This window comes from Aphelocoma coerulescens, chromosome 8 (genome assembly GCF_041296385.1).
Source record: "Aphelocoma coerulescens isolate FSJ_1873_10779 chromosome 8, UR_Acoe_1.0, whole genome shotgun sequence".
Lineage (NCBI taxonomy): Eukaryota > Metazoa > Chordata > Aves > Passeriformes > Corvidae > Aphelocoma > Aphelocoma coerulescens.
This window is the reverse complement of record NC_091022.1, coordinates 10908477-10926018: the sequence shown is the minus strand read 5'-3', so window position 1 is coordinate 10926018 and position 17542 is coordinate 10908477. Positions and strand designations below refer to the sequence as shown.

Genomic DNA, 17542 nt, shown 5'->3' with positions numbered 1-17542 from the left:
AGTTTTTCACATTGTCTCAGTGACCAACACATGAAAGTCCTCTGAAAATCTGACCATTTTCTTTTCATTTCTATGTAAAAACAGTTCCCAAATGTTTTGGAGCTTACAGTCAAAGCCAGGGATATCTCCTCCAAACAGCTTTCTCAGGGCAGCTAACAGGAAATCAGATCTTGGAGTTTGAAGACCCCCAGTAGGTTTAAAGGGGAAAAAAAAAAAAAGAACCAAAACAAAAAAAATCCCAAACCAACAAAACCAGAAAGGAAAAATAAATTCTGTAAGATACCTGAAAGCTTTTTCAAACTTTCCACTGACATCACCACTGAGGTGAGACTCAGGTGAGCAGCAATTCTATTGTGAAGAGAAACAGAGAGCATCAGCTGCAGAGAGAGCAGCTAAAAATGGCATTTCTGGCATGCATTTTGTTATGAAAATGTCTTCCTTGCCTGGTGAGGAGTGTGGTTTTTAGAAGCTGTGCAAGCAGTCCTTCCCTTGCCATTTAAGGCATCCTCCTGCAATGACGACACACTTGTTGACATCCACATTGTAAATGGTTTTCTTTCCAATGTTAACACAAAATCTTTAACCAGCTACTGCACCAAAATTTTTTCTATTTATTCAGGACAGTGTATAACTGCATCTTAGCAGGCCATTGAGCCCAGCATTAATTGCAGCAGGAAGACAAACACAGCTGTTGCTTTTTTACTAACTTTTGGAATAACTGATCCACATATCTTGCAATTTTTTGTGTGACCTTTTCCCCTGAACTGTTCTATGATTTCTAATTAATTTAATGCATTCTGTGTTGATTCAAAAGGCATCTGTAGGTGAGTTCCATAACCGTATGCCTCTATAAATAATATTTTACTACATATTAAAACTTAACTATTTTATCACTTCAAAATCCTCATGGCCCAACCAACCAGTCTGCAGAAAAGTATAAAATGCTAAATTTGGCAGGCCAAGCAACACTGGATTTTATGAAAGTTTCATGTCTGAGTGTTATAAAACCTTGATCCGTTACTGTTACCGTCAAGGTTAAATAACTCTCTATATATTTCACATTCATTTCCTTGAGCTGCCTCCCTCATATTCAGCACCATTCCACTGTAAACCTTCTAAACTGTAGATAGGAAGCTGTCACTGGCTTAAGCTGTTATTATTCATACATTTTTTTTCTAAGAGCAAAAATATTGGATGTCTCTCAGAAACATTTATTTCTAAGTCATTTTATTACCAAAGACAGCAAAATTAGAAATGCTACATATTTCTTTCTGCTCTTTCACATCTTTCCCCCAAACCTTTCTTACCTCAGACTAACACACCAGACTGCAGGTGTGTGGAGGACGTAGAAAGATCTTTCACTTTTGTTGAGGCAGCACAGTTGAGCACAGATGCATTAATGAAGCTGCAAATGAAGTCAAGCTTTTTTCTGTACTTGTTAGGCAGTCTGAAGTATCCCAAATGTTACCCTTCCACTCACACACATTGCACAGGCATGAACAGTCACACACTGTATTTTGGGAGGAGGTCCCTTGCTATACAAGACCTCGGGCATTAATTTCTTACTGCCATCAGGGACCAAATTAAAAAAATAAAAATCACATAATTTTAAAAATATATGTTTCATCATTTAAATTCTTCCAAGAAAGTGTGATAGGAATTAAGAAATCCTCCAGATACTCTATCCAAAACTCATTAAAACTGGAAGATTTCTTTAAGGTGTATACACACATGATTTTGCATTCATTTTAGGCATCAAAAGTCTATCTGAAGACGTTAATCAAACTGCTGCAGTAGCAGCACTGGTCATCTTTCCTTTGATTATGTGAGCATATGATTTTAAATCATATGCTGACAAAGTTGGCTTGGCCTGCACTTCTCTAGAGCAGGTGCTTAGGTTTATAACTACTACCACTGAGACTCCAAAAACGTCTCATTTACTAGACAGGCTTCCTATTGTATTTACCCTTAAATGTGGAGGATAACATGAAACGTTTTGCAGCTGTGATCTGTTTAGCACACTTCAGCTCATCCACAGACACAGGAAGTAAAAGGCTGGTGGTCCTGTTCTAGTGTCTCAAGAACTTATTGATCAGCTTCAGTTATTTCACCCACATTTCACCCAATAATGGGTAAAATAAAGACTACAGTTGATGTAATCATGTTTTACAGAATTTCAGATTTGCTGAAGTTAAGCACAGTATGGGTCGTTCTTACTCAGCACAAAAGTATCAGCTCCCCATTGACAACACCTGTGCTTTGGGACTGAGAAAAAGGTAGAAATTTATGAACAAGTCATTTGCTCCATACTTTTGCTTTCTTTGCTCAGATACACTACCCAAGATACTTTAATGTACAGCCAGTTTCACCACATTAATTGCTGGTACTTTACATGTTGCGAGACACAGGCATACCTGTAAGTATTTAAGGAATTAGGACTCTACATTTTTCCACAAGGTGTTACTATCTTCCAGTTTGGCAGATGATGAAACTGAGGTCTGAAGAAATGAAAGCAACACTTCACACCAGAAGTTTCTAAGACAACCTAGACTGCAGCTGACTTCTGTCTCTTAGATCTTATTCTAGAAGCCTGACTCGGCTTTGCCATTTATCTTACCCTATTTTTCACCTACATAGTCTTAACTGACAAGCCTCTGGAAACAGTTCAGGGCTTAATACTATCTTGGATATTCAATTCAAAGTTTTCAATATATATGATTACCTGGAAAGGCATCACTAGCCCTATATTTTTGTAACATCTCAGCTAAGGTTCTGTATTATATATTTTTCTGAGTATAAAAATCTTTCAACTCATACAGGACATATATGCTTCATTTAATGAACTACTATTTCCTTATATATTTTACAAAAAGCTTCATTGTATGGCTTCATTTCTCTATTAGACAGCTATTTTTATTATTTCTCTTACTGTTAGGAAAAGAATCTGTTTCAAAAGGCAATTAAAAATATTCCTCCATGGAGCCCACATTTTTGAAACAACAAAAAAGTCATTCATGCACTACAAAAGGTACCTCTAGAGCTCTTTGCGAGGCAGTGGGATTATGAATGAAGAACAGACAGATTGTAAGAGAAGTCTTTGAAACTAGAGAATAGAAACCTAAGCAAGCATGCCAGCCGAGAAGGCACTGACACAGAGGGAATAACTGCAAGAACAGTACTGCAAAGTAGTGGTATAAAAGAAAAGAAGTGGATCCTGTTAGCTATACAACACTATGGATAATATAAGCTAGCACTGAAGTGCTCACAGTTAGTTTCTAAAATCCTGGCATTGAAGGCCCCAAACTGCTTTACTTGAAAGGGAAAAAAAGCCTCGAAATAGATAAAATGCTGTAACAGTTACTGAAACACCAGTGAAAAAGATCTGTTTGCAAGTGTATGGCTAGCCTGGAAATATATCAGGACATGAAGGCTGAAAGAACAGTCAAGTTGCAGGAAAATAAACAACTTTCGTAACTATCTGTTATTTTAATCTTGATATTTACAGGAGGAAGCCAGAGTTTTGCCACTCTTTAAAACTTTTCACCTTTTTTTTTTTTTTTTTGTCCACAGAAGTGCTTCAGGGCTTAAACTGAGTTTTGAAGAGAGTCGACTACTTCCTCCAAAATATACTGGATGTACTTCATTAGTCTGTCTGAAAGAAAAAATTGCTTGATTTCTAGTTACATATGATTTAAGATAAATCAGTGTGACGATGGGTATCTCGGGATGATGCAGAAAGCAGCAGAGCTCGGCGACAGTCGCTGTCTCGCAGGCAGCGCTGGCAGTGACAGTGCCAGCAGCCAGCTCAGTGAGCCCATCTGTTCTGAGCAGGCACAAACACCCAGCCCAGCCCTGCCTAAGCCACTGCACTCCTGTACCACGGCTGCTCTGCTGGGCGTTCAGAGGATCTCACAGCCCAGAGCTGAACTCTTGCTAGCAAGCCTTGCCCAGCACTTCACACCTTCTTGCAGCACTTCTCATTCCTCTGCTGTCTTGGGTTCCATCTCTGCAGCCACCCCCGTGCCGTGCTCTCCCTGCTTTAGCTCTCACCCTGGGACTGGCAGCAGAGGAGGAACAGCCTCCCAAAGAAGGGGGAATGACTCAGGGCAAGTCTGCCCTGCACAGGGCGGTGCAGAGACACTTGGGCTAACCACACCGGGTAGTTGACTATGTACAAAAAGTCAAACCATGATGCAGAGAGGTCAGTGTGGGTTAATTTCTTCTGCCTTTCTAGTGGACCAGATTTATGCTTATGAATATTAACTCTTCAAGTAGATTGAGAATTTAAACAGAGGATAGAACGTTTCCATGACTTGGTGCTCTTCCCTAACTCTCAGCATGATACACTAAATACCACAATGCAGCTGCACAGCAAAGAAAACAGAGTATGTACAATATACCCCCATCTTCAGTGTGGAGACTGTTGCTTGTTTAATGCATACACAGGCTACCAGACCAACACGCAGTTTTGCAGATAGGTCATGGGAGTCAGAAAAACAGAGCTTGATTCCTGACACTTGACACATTTTGAAAAGTCACTTCATCCTGTTTCCTCCCCCCATTTCTTCTGCCTTATTTAATTATATCTGCAGTGTTTCTAACACATTTGCTGTTGATTTGTTCTTCAGAACCTAAATATATAAATATAAGTTCACCAAATTAAAACTAAAGGAAGTAGTTCCAAATACCAAGCCACCAAGAGCTGGACTTTCTTTAGAACTGGTCTCTGCATGGCAGCATTTTCGGCTTTAGGTCTACACTGGTAAAATACTCTTAGTATATCAATGTACTGATGTGAGTGAATAAAAATGACTAGAACATGTCTTTTCCATACTATGTAAGGAAGACCCATTAGTCCAGAACCAATGTCTCTTGTGCTGTCTGCATCAACAGACATACTGATAGCACATCAACCATCCAGCCATCTGCTTGTTACGTTTGCACAGGTTTAGGTGAATGAGTAAAGAAAATCATATATTTAGTCCAAATCAGTATCTAATTTCAGTCCAGAATCCAAGCAGTTCAGCCAGAGTGCTGCTGAGCTCCAACCAACTTGTATCTGGGTCGTAGCTTAGGTATGACACCATAATGAAACTAAACTGCTTCCAGTTTAGCAGTTGCTTGTGTCTGGCCAGCCCAAGGAGCGAGCAGAACTGCTGGCCACCTGTGTGCACACCAGCTCCCTGCCTCGGTTCATTGGGAATAAAGTACTGGGGTGGTGCACAATGTGTAAAGCAGGCAATTTGTTGTAAATGATTAAGAGGTCCCTGAGTGCCGGACTCTAGGGTATGCATTTCAGAAATCCTCAAATGCACTGCTATAACAAAAAGCAACAGTCCTAAACAGAACCTGCACTGGGGCATCCATAAGAGGACAACATCAGTGGTGATGCTCTAAAGCGGTTGCTTTCTTCTACCTTAGTATACATTCTCCTGCCAGAGCAATTCCCCTTGTACTTTATCCTACTCATGAAACAAACCATTATTACTAAGTTCCACTACTTAAAAAATTAGGTTGGCCAGACTCTTTCCAAGGCGATAGACTGATCTGTGAAAAAGATTCTCACAGAAAATTGGAGCCATAGGATGAGCTATGCTGATCTCTCTGCAAAGAAAATGTAACACTTCCAACTGGAAACTTGCATAGCTGTTGGGCATGGAGACTGCATGGCCAGATTTCATGTGTGTGCTGCTTTTGGCTGGGATAGAGTTAATTTTCTTCACATTATCTATCGTGGGGCTATCTTTGGATTTGTGATGAATCCAAATAATAATCCTGGGATGTTTTCATTACTGCTGTGCAGTGCTTACACAGTCAAGGCTTTTCCTACTTCTCATAACACCCCACTGAGTGAGGAGGTTGTGGGTGCACAACAAGTTGGGAGAGGACACAGTTGGGACAGGTGACCCACCTGCCTAAACGGATATTCCATATGGCATCGTGCTCAGTATATGGAGCTGAAGGAAGGAGGAAGTGGGGACATTCAGAGTGATGGCATTTTTGTTCCTAAGTCACAATTACAAGTGATAGAGACCTGCTTTCCTGGGGATGTCTGAACACCTGCCTGCCCAGGGGAAGCAGTGAATTAATTCCTTGTTTTTCTTTACCTATGAAACGTTTTTTATCTCAGCCCCTGATTTTTCTCACTTTTACCCTTCCAATTGTCTTCCCAGTCCCACCAGGAGGCAGTGAGCATGCAGCTGTGTGGGGCTGTTACCAGCTGGGGTTAAACCACAGCAGCCCTCTTTGGCACCCAATACAGGGCTCAAAGCGTTTCAGATAACAACAGATCTGATTGGAATGTGTCAGATGGAATTTACAGCCTTTATGGCTCTTTGGCTGCTCTGGGCAGACTCCTGTGCTTGCCCTGGGCTTGATGCCTTACAGTTCATTAGTGTAGTGCTCATCAGTGGCTGCTTTTTGCTTTCCGTGTGTTGTGCTGCTGATCCCTTCACTCTGCAGTGCCTGGGAGCATTTTGAGGACAGCCATGAGGATGCACGGGGACTGGAACATGGCCAGGGAATCACTGCTGTTTCTGTGCTGCTGTACTGGACACACTGGAACTCCAGTGTGCACTGAAGTCAAAGGGACTGCAACCTGTGGAGAAGTCCATGTAGGAGCAGGATATCCTGAAGTTTCTTTAGCCATGACTAAGTCCATGCCAGAGCAGGTACATCTTGAAGTGGCTGTGGCTGTGTCAGTGCCACAGCAGGTGCACCCCTGAAGGTGTCATGGCCCAATGACAGGTCGGTGCTGCAGCAGGCACACCTTGAAGCACCTGTGGCTGTTCATGAGGCTGTGCTGGAGCACGTGAAATCATGTGGCCATGGATAAACCCACAGCAGAGCAGGAACACCCAGCAGGGACTGCAGCCAGGGGCGAGGCCGTGTTGGGCAGGTTTGCTTTCTGAGGGGATGGTGGCTGTGGGTTAGGCTGTGCTGGAGTGGATCTGTTTCTGAGGGCACTGAGGCCCATGGACAGGGCCATGCTGGAGCAGCTGCCCCTCAGAGCAACTGTGGCACAACTATGGCTGTGCATAAATCCATGCAGCAGCTGGAGTGTCCCTGAAGAGACTGGCTCATAGACAAGGCTCTGCTTAGACCAGGTACAACCCTAAGGGCCTGCTGTCTATGGATAAATCCAAGCTGGAATAAAGGCAAGGGGATGAGTTCATTGCACTGTTAAACCCGATAGGGAATGAGTAAGAGACTGTAATAGAAATACCTTTAAATTGTTGTAACCCATGATTTGAGTTGCATATTATAGGAAATACTATAACAAGAACCACCCAAACCAATGGAGGAGAAGCCTTACAGGAAGCAGAGCAAGCACAGCAGGAACCCCAACGGAGTTGGCTTTGGTGCACAACAACCACGAAACAAACCACCTCTCCTGTCCTGAGTATGACAACATGGAGCCCACAGTCATGGACTAAATGGACTCAGTGCGCAGGTGGTGGACATTTTATGAACACTTTGCAGTGGCTGATAGGCTAAGGGAAAAATATCTGTGTATTACACCAAAGGATGGGAAGTCAGGTGGTGGTTAATGTTGTATTGGACAGCATGGGACACAAACGGTATGGGATACAGAAGAAATCTGTGTATTATCAACACGGTTTTCAGCACAAACCCGAAACAGAGTCCCATGCTAGCTGTCTCCAAAATTAATACTATCCCACACAAAACCAGCACAGTGTGCCTGCTGAAGCTTGATACTTTTAACTTGGAAAGAAACCATTCACACCCAAAACCAGCAAGCAATTATTTAGTTTCCTGAAATAAAGGAAGTGGCTCAGAAGTGGGTGAAAGCTTTTGAAAGCTGTCAGATTGCTAATACTTTTGTGGAGGAAGGGGGAACTTGAAATAATGATCTAATGGAAACAGTGCTTGTTCTGCTAGCATTTCTTTTTCCTAAAGTGAAGCAAAGGTGTTTCTCTGAATTTTTTGGCTTGGGTTAGGGGTTTTGGGGGGAGGGCTTTGGGGCATTGTTCAGGTTTTTGGGGTGTTTGGTTACCACTACATGTCTCTTCCTTATCAGAAGAATTAGTTGGATTCATGCTTTTTATTTGAAGGATTTAAAGAGTGAAAAGGCCTTTGTGCATGCTCTAAGTTCTTCTATTTTGTTTGGTTTAATGTAGTTTGATGCTCCTAAAAGTGGCGTGATGATTACAGAAAATAAGTGGTGTTCTATAGGATGTCTGAGCTAGTGGAGGAAGTCAGACAACCTTAAAATTTCTTCTGCTAAGTTTTCAAAATCACTAGGTACAACAGGCTGTTGGAAAATAATTTTAGTAATAACAAGAGAAGTCCCAGTGCCCACCCAACACTTACAATCAAGTGCCTGAAAACTGACTGCCATAGAACCAAAGCCTACGCCACCCTTTCGAAATGCTGCTCCTCCATTAACAAACCCCTCCCTCGGAGACTGCCCAGTCTCCCTTGGCCACAAGGCAGAGCAATCTGCACAGCAAATATGGAGTATAATGGTTCTGTCACCCTGACAGGAGAAGCAATCTCTGTGCCAAACATCATAAAAACAAGGTCTATGAAGTTGTGTACTTGATACTACAGCATGAGATTTAATTGCTTTAAGTGTAGTAGAGAGGAGTTAAAATATCATTTCCTTAAGGCTCTTCAGTTTAGTAAATGTAAAGAGGAACTGGCTTAAGTTAGTCTACTGTGTGTGAACAGGGAAAAATAACTATTACTTGAAATAAAATGCTATTACCCATTTATCAGTCTTCCAGCCCTCTCTGTCAGCTAACATGTTGACTGACTGTGGAGGTGGCTGAGAGAGCAGCCAGTAGCCTGCCTTTTCTGAAGAAAAGGTAGCAGTGGGAAGTCTCAGAAGGACTTATAAAATGGAAAGTAGGACAGCAGATAAAAAAAAAGGACAGGAAAAGCAAGAGATTTTGTTCTTTTCCTCTACAGTGCAGCATTCACTTGTTTTCTTATAATATCCAGCAGCTATCAACCAGATTTATGCAGGGCTGTCTCTGTTCAGAGACTCTGAGGGACAAGAGAGCTAATGTTCAGGCTTCAAATGCTCTTCTTAGCTGGTTATCAACTAAAGGCAGATCATTTTGTTGCTTACATCAGTATAAACCTGGAGTTACTATAGTGACAGGAGGGTAGAAGCATGAATAAATTCAATGTAAATGAAAAGAGATTTCAGCCCTGAATATAACTCGCTGCCATTTCAGAAAAAATATTTCAAGCCACTTTTTAGGGTCAACATTACTCTAGAGAAAAGCTTTTGTGTCTGCTGTCAACTATCCCAAATTACATTACTAGCTAAACTGATGGAAGATACATATGCATAAAATGTTGCATTTTCTTCTGATGAAAGTATTTTCCTGCACATGGGTACTTTTTTGTCTTTATATTAAGTATTACCTCGAGATTAATTGCTTTTCCTGCTACTCTCTTTATCTGTTACATCTAACATGTTTTGCAAGTTTGTCCTCTTGGGTTCTTTCTCTCATAGAAGTAAAAAAAGTCAAGCAACAAATTCACCTGCAGTGGGGTAATTAAATGTTCCAAAGACTATTTAAGGGACAATTTTTACAAAATGAATAAATAACGTCTATTTTACAAAATAAGTAATTTACCAATTGTAGAGATTAGTTTGCAAATTTTAGAATTTTTTACTAATCCTGCTGCAGTAAAAAAATCAAAACTTGAGGAACTGTAAGCCGATTCTGTGATCAGGGAGTGGCTAACATTGATGGGAAGATTTTTTCTTGAAGGATTTAAACACAGAAAACAAAGTATTGCATCATGAGATGAAGCCGAACATAAAAACTACATTGAACAGGTTCACATGAGAGACCTAAATGTATTCTTTTTCAAATACAACTACAAATGTGTGGGGGTTTTTTAAATGGTTTGTGTAACTCTCACATAGGACCACGCAGAAGACATTTTAGCCTAGTACATGATGTGTCAGTCTTCCTGACCTAGGTTCTTACACCATTGCATACAATTGTATTCTAATTTCTAAACCAAGAATATATTTCTCCACTTTTCATTGGTTTTACATCTACAGAGGATATTGAGGGATCAAAATGAGAGAAAAAAATATCAGTTGTGACCTACCTTTGAGAAAAGCATCCTGTCCCAGAAATGCAACACCAAATGCTAAGAGTTTAAGCCACAAAAACATGGTTATTTCTGGAAATCAGGCGTATCCTTATGAAACAGCATGTGTCTCTCTCTGGAAAGCAAAATAAATGTTATCTGTCTGCCAAAGAATTTCTTCACAAAACTTGAACCCAAAAGGAGACTAACTAGGCACATACATTGCACTGTCTGCTTATCTGTGAAGGAGCTGCTTCCTCTGTAACCCTAACTAACCACTCGCAAACTCGCAATGCACTTCAGTGATGTCAGAGACAATTACTTCTTCAAAAAAACTTCTTTCAGTTTCCAGGAAGTCAAAGGGGTTTTTCTTAAGTTCCTGCAGTAATACTTAGCTTCCTTAATTCAACTAAAATAGATTATTTTCAGCTATTTCTTTCTTTGTACTTAGGAGCTACACAAGACTTCACTTTTCATAGGACTGGATTTAGCCAAGTCATTTTTTCTCTTCATATGCACTTTTCTACTGCACACATTCACTGATTACCTTATATGTTATGCATATTTCTTGAGATTTCTGTTGAGAGGAAGAGAAACCCTCACCACGAGTCATGAAAACACTTGTTCTGACAACAAGGCCTTCATAAAAAGATGCATCCTCAGGTGAAGTAACTGATGATTAAATGAAAACCCTTTAAACATGGAGTTGAACTCGTTCTCTAGGGGTCCCTTCTAACCCTAAATATTTTGTGATTCTGTGGGATATATTTCTGAATCTTTCTACAAGGATGTCTTTCTGGGTACGACAGCAATACACAACAAATGGATAGAGGCAGTCTAATTCTGTTTTATATAATGTTTAGAATTAGAGAACTCAATACCATTCTTAACCATGATTGTGCCAGAGGATTGTTGTCACTTTCATGGACTTGATGCAAGGTACACAAAAGACATCTTACCTCACTGCATGCACTGAGGAAGTTCTCAACAACTTGGTAACAAATGCCCCTTATATAGCAGACTAAAAGGGGAAGAAATGTTGGGATTTCTTCTCTTATTTAAGATTTCTGAGGTTTTAAAAGAACCAGCAGAACCCTGTCATAAGACAGGTAAAGAAGGCAAGAGAGTACTTTTGTGCTGCCTGTTCATAAGTCCTTCAGAAACCTCCTAAGTATCACACAGGAAAAAGTTGCACAAATTCACATAATAATTCATGAATTACCTGAGTGAATCAAACTCCTCATAAGATTAAACACATCTTCTACAATTTTGAGTCAAGTCCTACAGGCCAAAATCTTAGATTCCATTAAGCAGTATGTCTCTGTACAAAGTGGCTGTAATAATAATTATATTGTAAATATGTTCAGAACAAAAGTAATACAATGACATTGCTCTGACATTCCAGAGGCTCCAATTTTGATATAAAGTAACTTCATCATCCTGGAGTTGTCAAATTAAATTCAGACTATAGTTATACGTTGCTTGCAGCACCGACATCTTAGTCCCTTTCATCTTAGACAAAACCAGGATAACAGCACGGCTGCCATCTGATGAGTGGAGTGCATGGCATCCTGTGGAGAATCTCTCATAAAGGTTCTCAAAAAGAACCTGGCTCCATTCCTACCTGACCTTCCCCAGCAGTTTTATACAACCTCCACTCAACTCCTCAAGCTGCGACCCCAAGACAAATTCCTGCAGAGTGGATCTTTTCTGGCTGTGGGATATTGACAGAGCTTCCACAGCACTGAAGTATTGCAACATACCCTATCTATTATTTGGGGAGAACATCATACACTCTAGTGATCACACCATTCTAGGTATACTGCTAACCATAAACCATCAACTGTTAAGATTGATGACCAAAGTTACAGATTTACTTAAGAAGGACACAGAATTGTTGGAGCAAGTCCAGAGGAGGGCCATGAAGTTGGTAAGAGGATTGGAGTACCTTCCCTGTGAAAACAGGCTGGGAAAGTTGGGCCTGTTCAGCCTGGAAAAGGTCATGTGGAGACCTCATAGCAACCTTCCAATATCCGAAGGGGCCTAGAGGGAAGCTGGAGAAGGACTCTTCATCAGGAACTGTAGTGGCAGGACAAGGAGTATAAGTTCAAGTTGAAAGAAGGGCAATATAGGGTAGACATTAGGAAGAAATTCTTTACTGTAAAAGTGGTGGAACACTGGAACAAATTGATTAGGGAGGTTGTGGATGTTCAAACACTGGCAGCGTTCAAGGCCAGATTGGATAAGGCCTTGGGCAACCTGGTTTAGTGGGAGGTGTCCCTGCCCATGGCAGGGAGGTTGGGACTAGATGATCTTTAAGGCCCCTTCCAACCCTTAACATCCTATGATTCTATTAGAACATGTGAAGTCTTTTCCCAAACATAAACCACAGTCTCCTTTCCCAAGGCTACACCCAAACCTTTACTTTTGAGGAAATGGGAGATGATTAATTTATTCTACTTGCACATTAAACAATCATCTGTTAAAATAAATCCTTTCTCAGGAGAGACCCTGCATTTTTAATTGGCCAAAATAATTATGTCAGTATGTAACGACAGCAGTATACTTCCCCTGTGCTGGAAAGAATCAAAGCCAGAACCATCCATTTGTATTAACAAGGATTTCTAAAATGACATTAAAAATGTGCAGCTGCTTAAGTTACCCATCTCTTTAGAAGTCTCTCTCTTTTGTAAGCTATAAAAAGAGCCACAATACCTCCAAAAAACCAACCAAACAGTGTAAGATGCAAATATTTCCTTGTCTGATTCACCTGTCTTGAAATACAGATTTGATAAATTATCATGAATATCTCCTATTCTGTGCTATTAAAAACCAGCTCAAAGGGCAATTGTATTACAACTGCAATAAAATTTTTAAAATATAAGTGCCAAATAATAATCAATTTTGCTTTCAATTTGCATCTGAAGGCTTTGGAAAAGATAACAAATCCATGCCTCCTACCAAAAATTTAAAGGAAAGAGCCTTTGAAATATAGAGAAAAAAAAAGTTAATTCAAAGAAGAAAGAAGTAAAGCAGCATGCCCTTTATCCAGATGAGTTGCAAATATTTTTATGAAGCAATAAACACTACACACACCTGTCTCTGTACAGAGGCTCTCATAAGACATCAGACAAAACTGCTGTAGGTGCCCAGAGACACGTTAGACAGTGCAGAAGCTCTGCCCAGACCCCAAACAGTCTCAGAGCTTGCTGAGAGACACCAAGATCTCTAATAGCCTCCACAGTCACTGCTAACTTGCTTTCTACCAAGAGGTGTTTCTGTAACTCTGTTTTGTAAGCTGTGCTGCTCAAAGGCATCAGATTACAACGTGTGACAGAGGGAGGGGGCAAGCACATGCATGACACTTCTGCCCCAGAACAATGCCACCATATGATAATGCAGCTAAAAAATACCTTACTATTCTTTGGGGAGAAGCCAAGGAGCCACTTCCTATTCCAGCGAAGGGCAGAGGAAAGTAGAGAACAGCCATAAAACTCACTACTATTTACCCTAAAGGCAGGGAGAGCTTGAACTCTTCAACCATGTAAAATTATTTTGAGATTCCCCTTTCCTACTCCAAAGAGCGTTCCCCGAACCATTCCCTATCTCTGCCTGGTGCTACTGAGCCAGGAGGAAACAAACTGGATAGATTAAAGGAAGGCAACAGTAGCAGTAATCAGGGTATGAACAGCAACTTCATATAGCCACAAGCCAAATAAATTTGTGTCTCAGGCTGGATTGTCACAGGTTGCCCCCAAAGACTGGCCCACCCTGTATCTGCCATCAGGTATCAGTAGCCACACTTCCCCTGCACACTGACACCTCCGGGGCCTGTGCCACCCAAAACCAATCATTTCTGGTGCTCACTGGGTTTAATGCCATAGGAACCATGATGGAAATATGCCAGTGAAACCACACTAGGTTTTTTTTTCTCTTCATATGATTTCGTGCTGCTCAGTTTCACCCTGTGTTCATTTCCCTGAGAGTTTAGCCAGATAACACTGCAGCATTCATCTTCCTCGCACAACACAACTTCCAAGTCTAGGTTATCAAAGTCAGTATGGTTTCACTTAGCATAATCACCAAGAATTTTAACTGGGATGTATTTTGGCTTTTTGAGGGTTTAATAGCATGGAGGGTGAGGGTTAATTCAGGCAGTGGTGTTCTCCAGTGGTACCTAAACCTAAAGCTGTTTTGTGTCAATGTGTTTACAAAATGTGGTATGTGTATTAGTTTTCTCAAGAAATGTATTCTCAAGAACTCACCTGTGTTTTCCTTTTGTTCAGAGGCCTTGAAAGAATAAAATACAAAGCATGTAGCTAAATAAAAATTAAATTCTCCACATACTCCATAAAATTTTTGAATTTAAAGTAATGCAGACTTTGTTTTGCATACTCTCCCTTGCACTGAAATCATCTCTTATAACTCAGCTCAGTTACACTGATACTCAGCACACTGCATAACAGAATTAAGCAGTTCCACAGAAACTGAGGGCGCACGCTTTTGCGAACACTAAGGGACACAGGGTAAATTCATCCTAAGGGCAACTCTGTTTAACTCTGTTAAGCTCTGTTTAAACCTGCATTATGCATTTTATCCAGTAAAATTAATTTGACAGTCTTACTGTGAAAACATTGTTCAGGCTAGAGAATATATCTTATAACAGTCTTAATATTTCACTGAACATTTGCTAAGGGATCTATTTTGCACATACTTTTTCAGACTTGTTTTCAATTGCCAAGAACTATTTCCTGAAGAAAGAAAACATTTCTACTTGATGTGTCATATTGGATCAAATTATTTTAAGGTCAAGAGTAAACAATAGAGCTCTTTGTGCAAGCATACTGCTCTGCTGCTATCAACCCTCAGGCAATGATGATTTGACATCTTCACTTCATATGTTGCCTGCATGATCTGTGCTGTACCTGCTCAGGACAGAGAACGTATTCTGGTATCCCTGAGGCACTGTTCACAATCTGGCCCAAAATGAGCAATAAGTCTATGAGAAGCTCTTGGAAGTGCCAGGCACCTACTTCTTGCTTACACTGAGCCCAGGATAACACTGGGCTCAATTACTGTGAAATGAGTAGCTCCTTTTAACATGCCCACCTAGAATTTGCTACCCTTAAATGGTGTCAGCATACCCATAAGCCCTGAGATTTTTTAGATTTGTGCTGAACATCTGCTCCTCCTCCTGAACTCGGATGAGTGCTGGATGCTGAGAACGGCTCAGGATTTAGCTTTGTATAAGGTGTTCAGATATTGCACAATGAATGAGATCATTTTACGCTATAAAACATCAAATAAACACTTTTACCCACGGTGTCTTTTCTTTGTATCCTTCCATCATTCACTTTGAAAGGGAAAATGAAAAGGAGGGATGACAATTAATTGAATATTTGCTACCCACTCCTTGTTGAACTCTAATTCAGTGGCAGATTTTTCCTTCTCTCAGTCCGATTCTGTTTCCCCTCCTCCCCTCCCCCCCAATTTTCATTTCCTAGTATAACTTCTTAGGTTGTATAGGCACTCATGAGATTGTCTCAGCAAATAAAGAACCACAATTTTAAAGGGCAGTGAGCACAATGCCAGGCAGGGCACTGTTCTCTGAGAATCAGGCTGAAACTCAGGGATACCACCCCAGCTGGAGGTACTAAACAGCTCCCTCTGGGCAGGGTCTCCCCTATCACCTTCACCAAATCCACCCTGCCTTCAGCAAAACTGGTTACTTGCTTGCTGATGGCTTGGTATTAGCTAATCTGTGTCTGCTGGTTAATTTTCCCAAATTATATGCAGAATTATACTCTACTGCCTAACACTCCGCAGTAAATGCTCTTACTTGCACCATAAAGTCACAATTGCGCCATGTTTGCAGAAGGCCTGACAGAACATGAGTCAAAGCAATAGTGGCACCTGCCAACACAAAAGAGCCCACACAGAAAAAGAAGAAAGTGCTTACAAACAGTCTTTTCCAAAGTATTTCCATTCTGGTTTCATTGCAGATCACTGGACATTCCCTTATCTCTTGAACATTGCTTCCTGTGTGCTCTGTAGCAAATTTAAAGACCTGTTTGTTTATTCTGAAGCTAACATACAGGGTGGGCTTTTCTTTTTTTTTTATGTTTTTTCTAAGGCTCAACTTCAGCTGAAGCAGGCCAGGACCAGGGTCAGGGTAGGCTACTGAACCCATGTCTCAGGCTATCTTCCTACCATATCTACCTCTGAGCTAACTGCTTGTTGGTCTCTGTTGTAAACGAGCAGAGCAGCTTGCCTTCTGAGAGTTCTTCTTGTAACCGCGCTTACAACAAGTTCTCTGTCCCCTTTTCTGTTTTTCCCAAGCAGGTACCTTTTGTGATATTAACTTCTGTATTCTTTGCTTCTAGCACTGTATCCTGCTTCCACCCAGACTGCTTCCCACCTAGGATGCCAGATTTATTGTCATACCCCGTTAGCTGTGCTCTACAAGTTGTCCTGGTGTTTTACTATCTGTCAGATGACAGCACTTATATTCAAGAGTACTTGTGTGCATTTTTCCAATAAAACACAGGATTACTCTATAGCAAATGTTTTTCTAATATCCCAACTATGATGTTTTGGATGGAAATGAAGTCCCAGAGCTGATTGTAGTCATTATGATACAGAAGCACAAAAATGCCTTTGAGCAAGGTATTTATAAAGCACAAATCTTTACCTAGAAGGCTGGTCTGCTCACAGTGATGCTGTCGGTCATCTTCTGATAGCCCATCTCCTGCCCTTCTTCACATTGTGACATGATTTTTCTCTCTGGGGCTGTCCAAAAGGGTTAGAGAGATGTCTCCAAAGATAAGCATGTGGCAGGCATTACTTCTTCCTCAGGGGCTTGTCAAGAAAACTACTGCTCTAAAGCTAAAAGAGTCTAGAAGATTTCTATAATCCAAACTTGCAATAGCCATCTTTGAATTTGAAACACTTAGGAAACCAAGCTGATTCCACTGATTCATTTACCTTGTGCATCAGGGTCTACATCTCCCTCCCTCCCTCCCTCCCTCCCTCAGCTTCCATGCCTCTAAGCAACTCAGTTTGTTTGATTCACACACACTATAAGCCATCTTAAAATGCGACAAGTTCATAGTGCTGATATTCTGGAAAAAAAAAAAAAATCTGTCCAAAGATGCACTGGATGTCTTGGTTTATTCTCACACTACAAAAACAATAAAATATTTAGCAAAGGCAGGAAATTCTAAACTACTTTAAAGAAAAAGAGTTATGCAAAAGTCATTCAATCAATTTCCAATATTTCTCTATCACTTCTTGTTAAGTGCCACTTCTTGGGCATAATTAGAGTCAGCTAACAAAGGTGCAAAAATATTGGAAATACACTTTTAAAGTAACAATCATGTAAACAGTAGACAAATTTTGGCAGAGTTAAGCAAACACTTGAGTGATTTATGACAGGTAAGAGAAAAGACAGCATTGGGAA

At 40.7% G+C, this 17542-nt stretch overlaps 1 protein-coding gene across 4 annotated transcripts in view; it reads right to left on the bottom strand.

Moving 5' to 3' along the window:
* PTPRC (protein tyrosine phosphatase receptor type C) overlaps positions 1–10370 on the bottom strand; it is a 61276-nt gene extending 50906 nt beyond the window's left edge. For 3 of the 4 annotated variants that reach the window (XM_069022901.1, XM_069022904.1, XM_069022905.1), the window contains exons 1-2: positions 10305–10370; positions 10102–10219 (exon numbers count right to left, since the gene is read on the bottom strand). In XM_069022901.1, the coding sequence (XP_068879002.1) occupies positions 10102–10168 (67 nt within the window). In that variant the 5' untranslated portion in view covers positions 10169–10219; positions 10305–10370. Of the gene's footprint in view, positions 1–10101; positions 10235–10304 lie in introns of those variants that run through there. The other variant, XM_069022902.1, reaches the window with a different exon arrangement.
* Positions 10371–17542: the final 7172 nt, after the last annotated feature.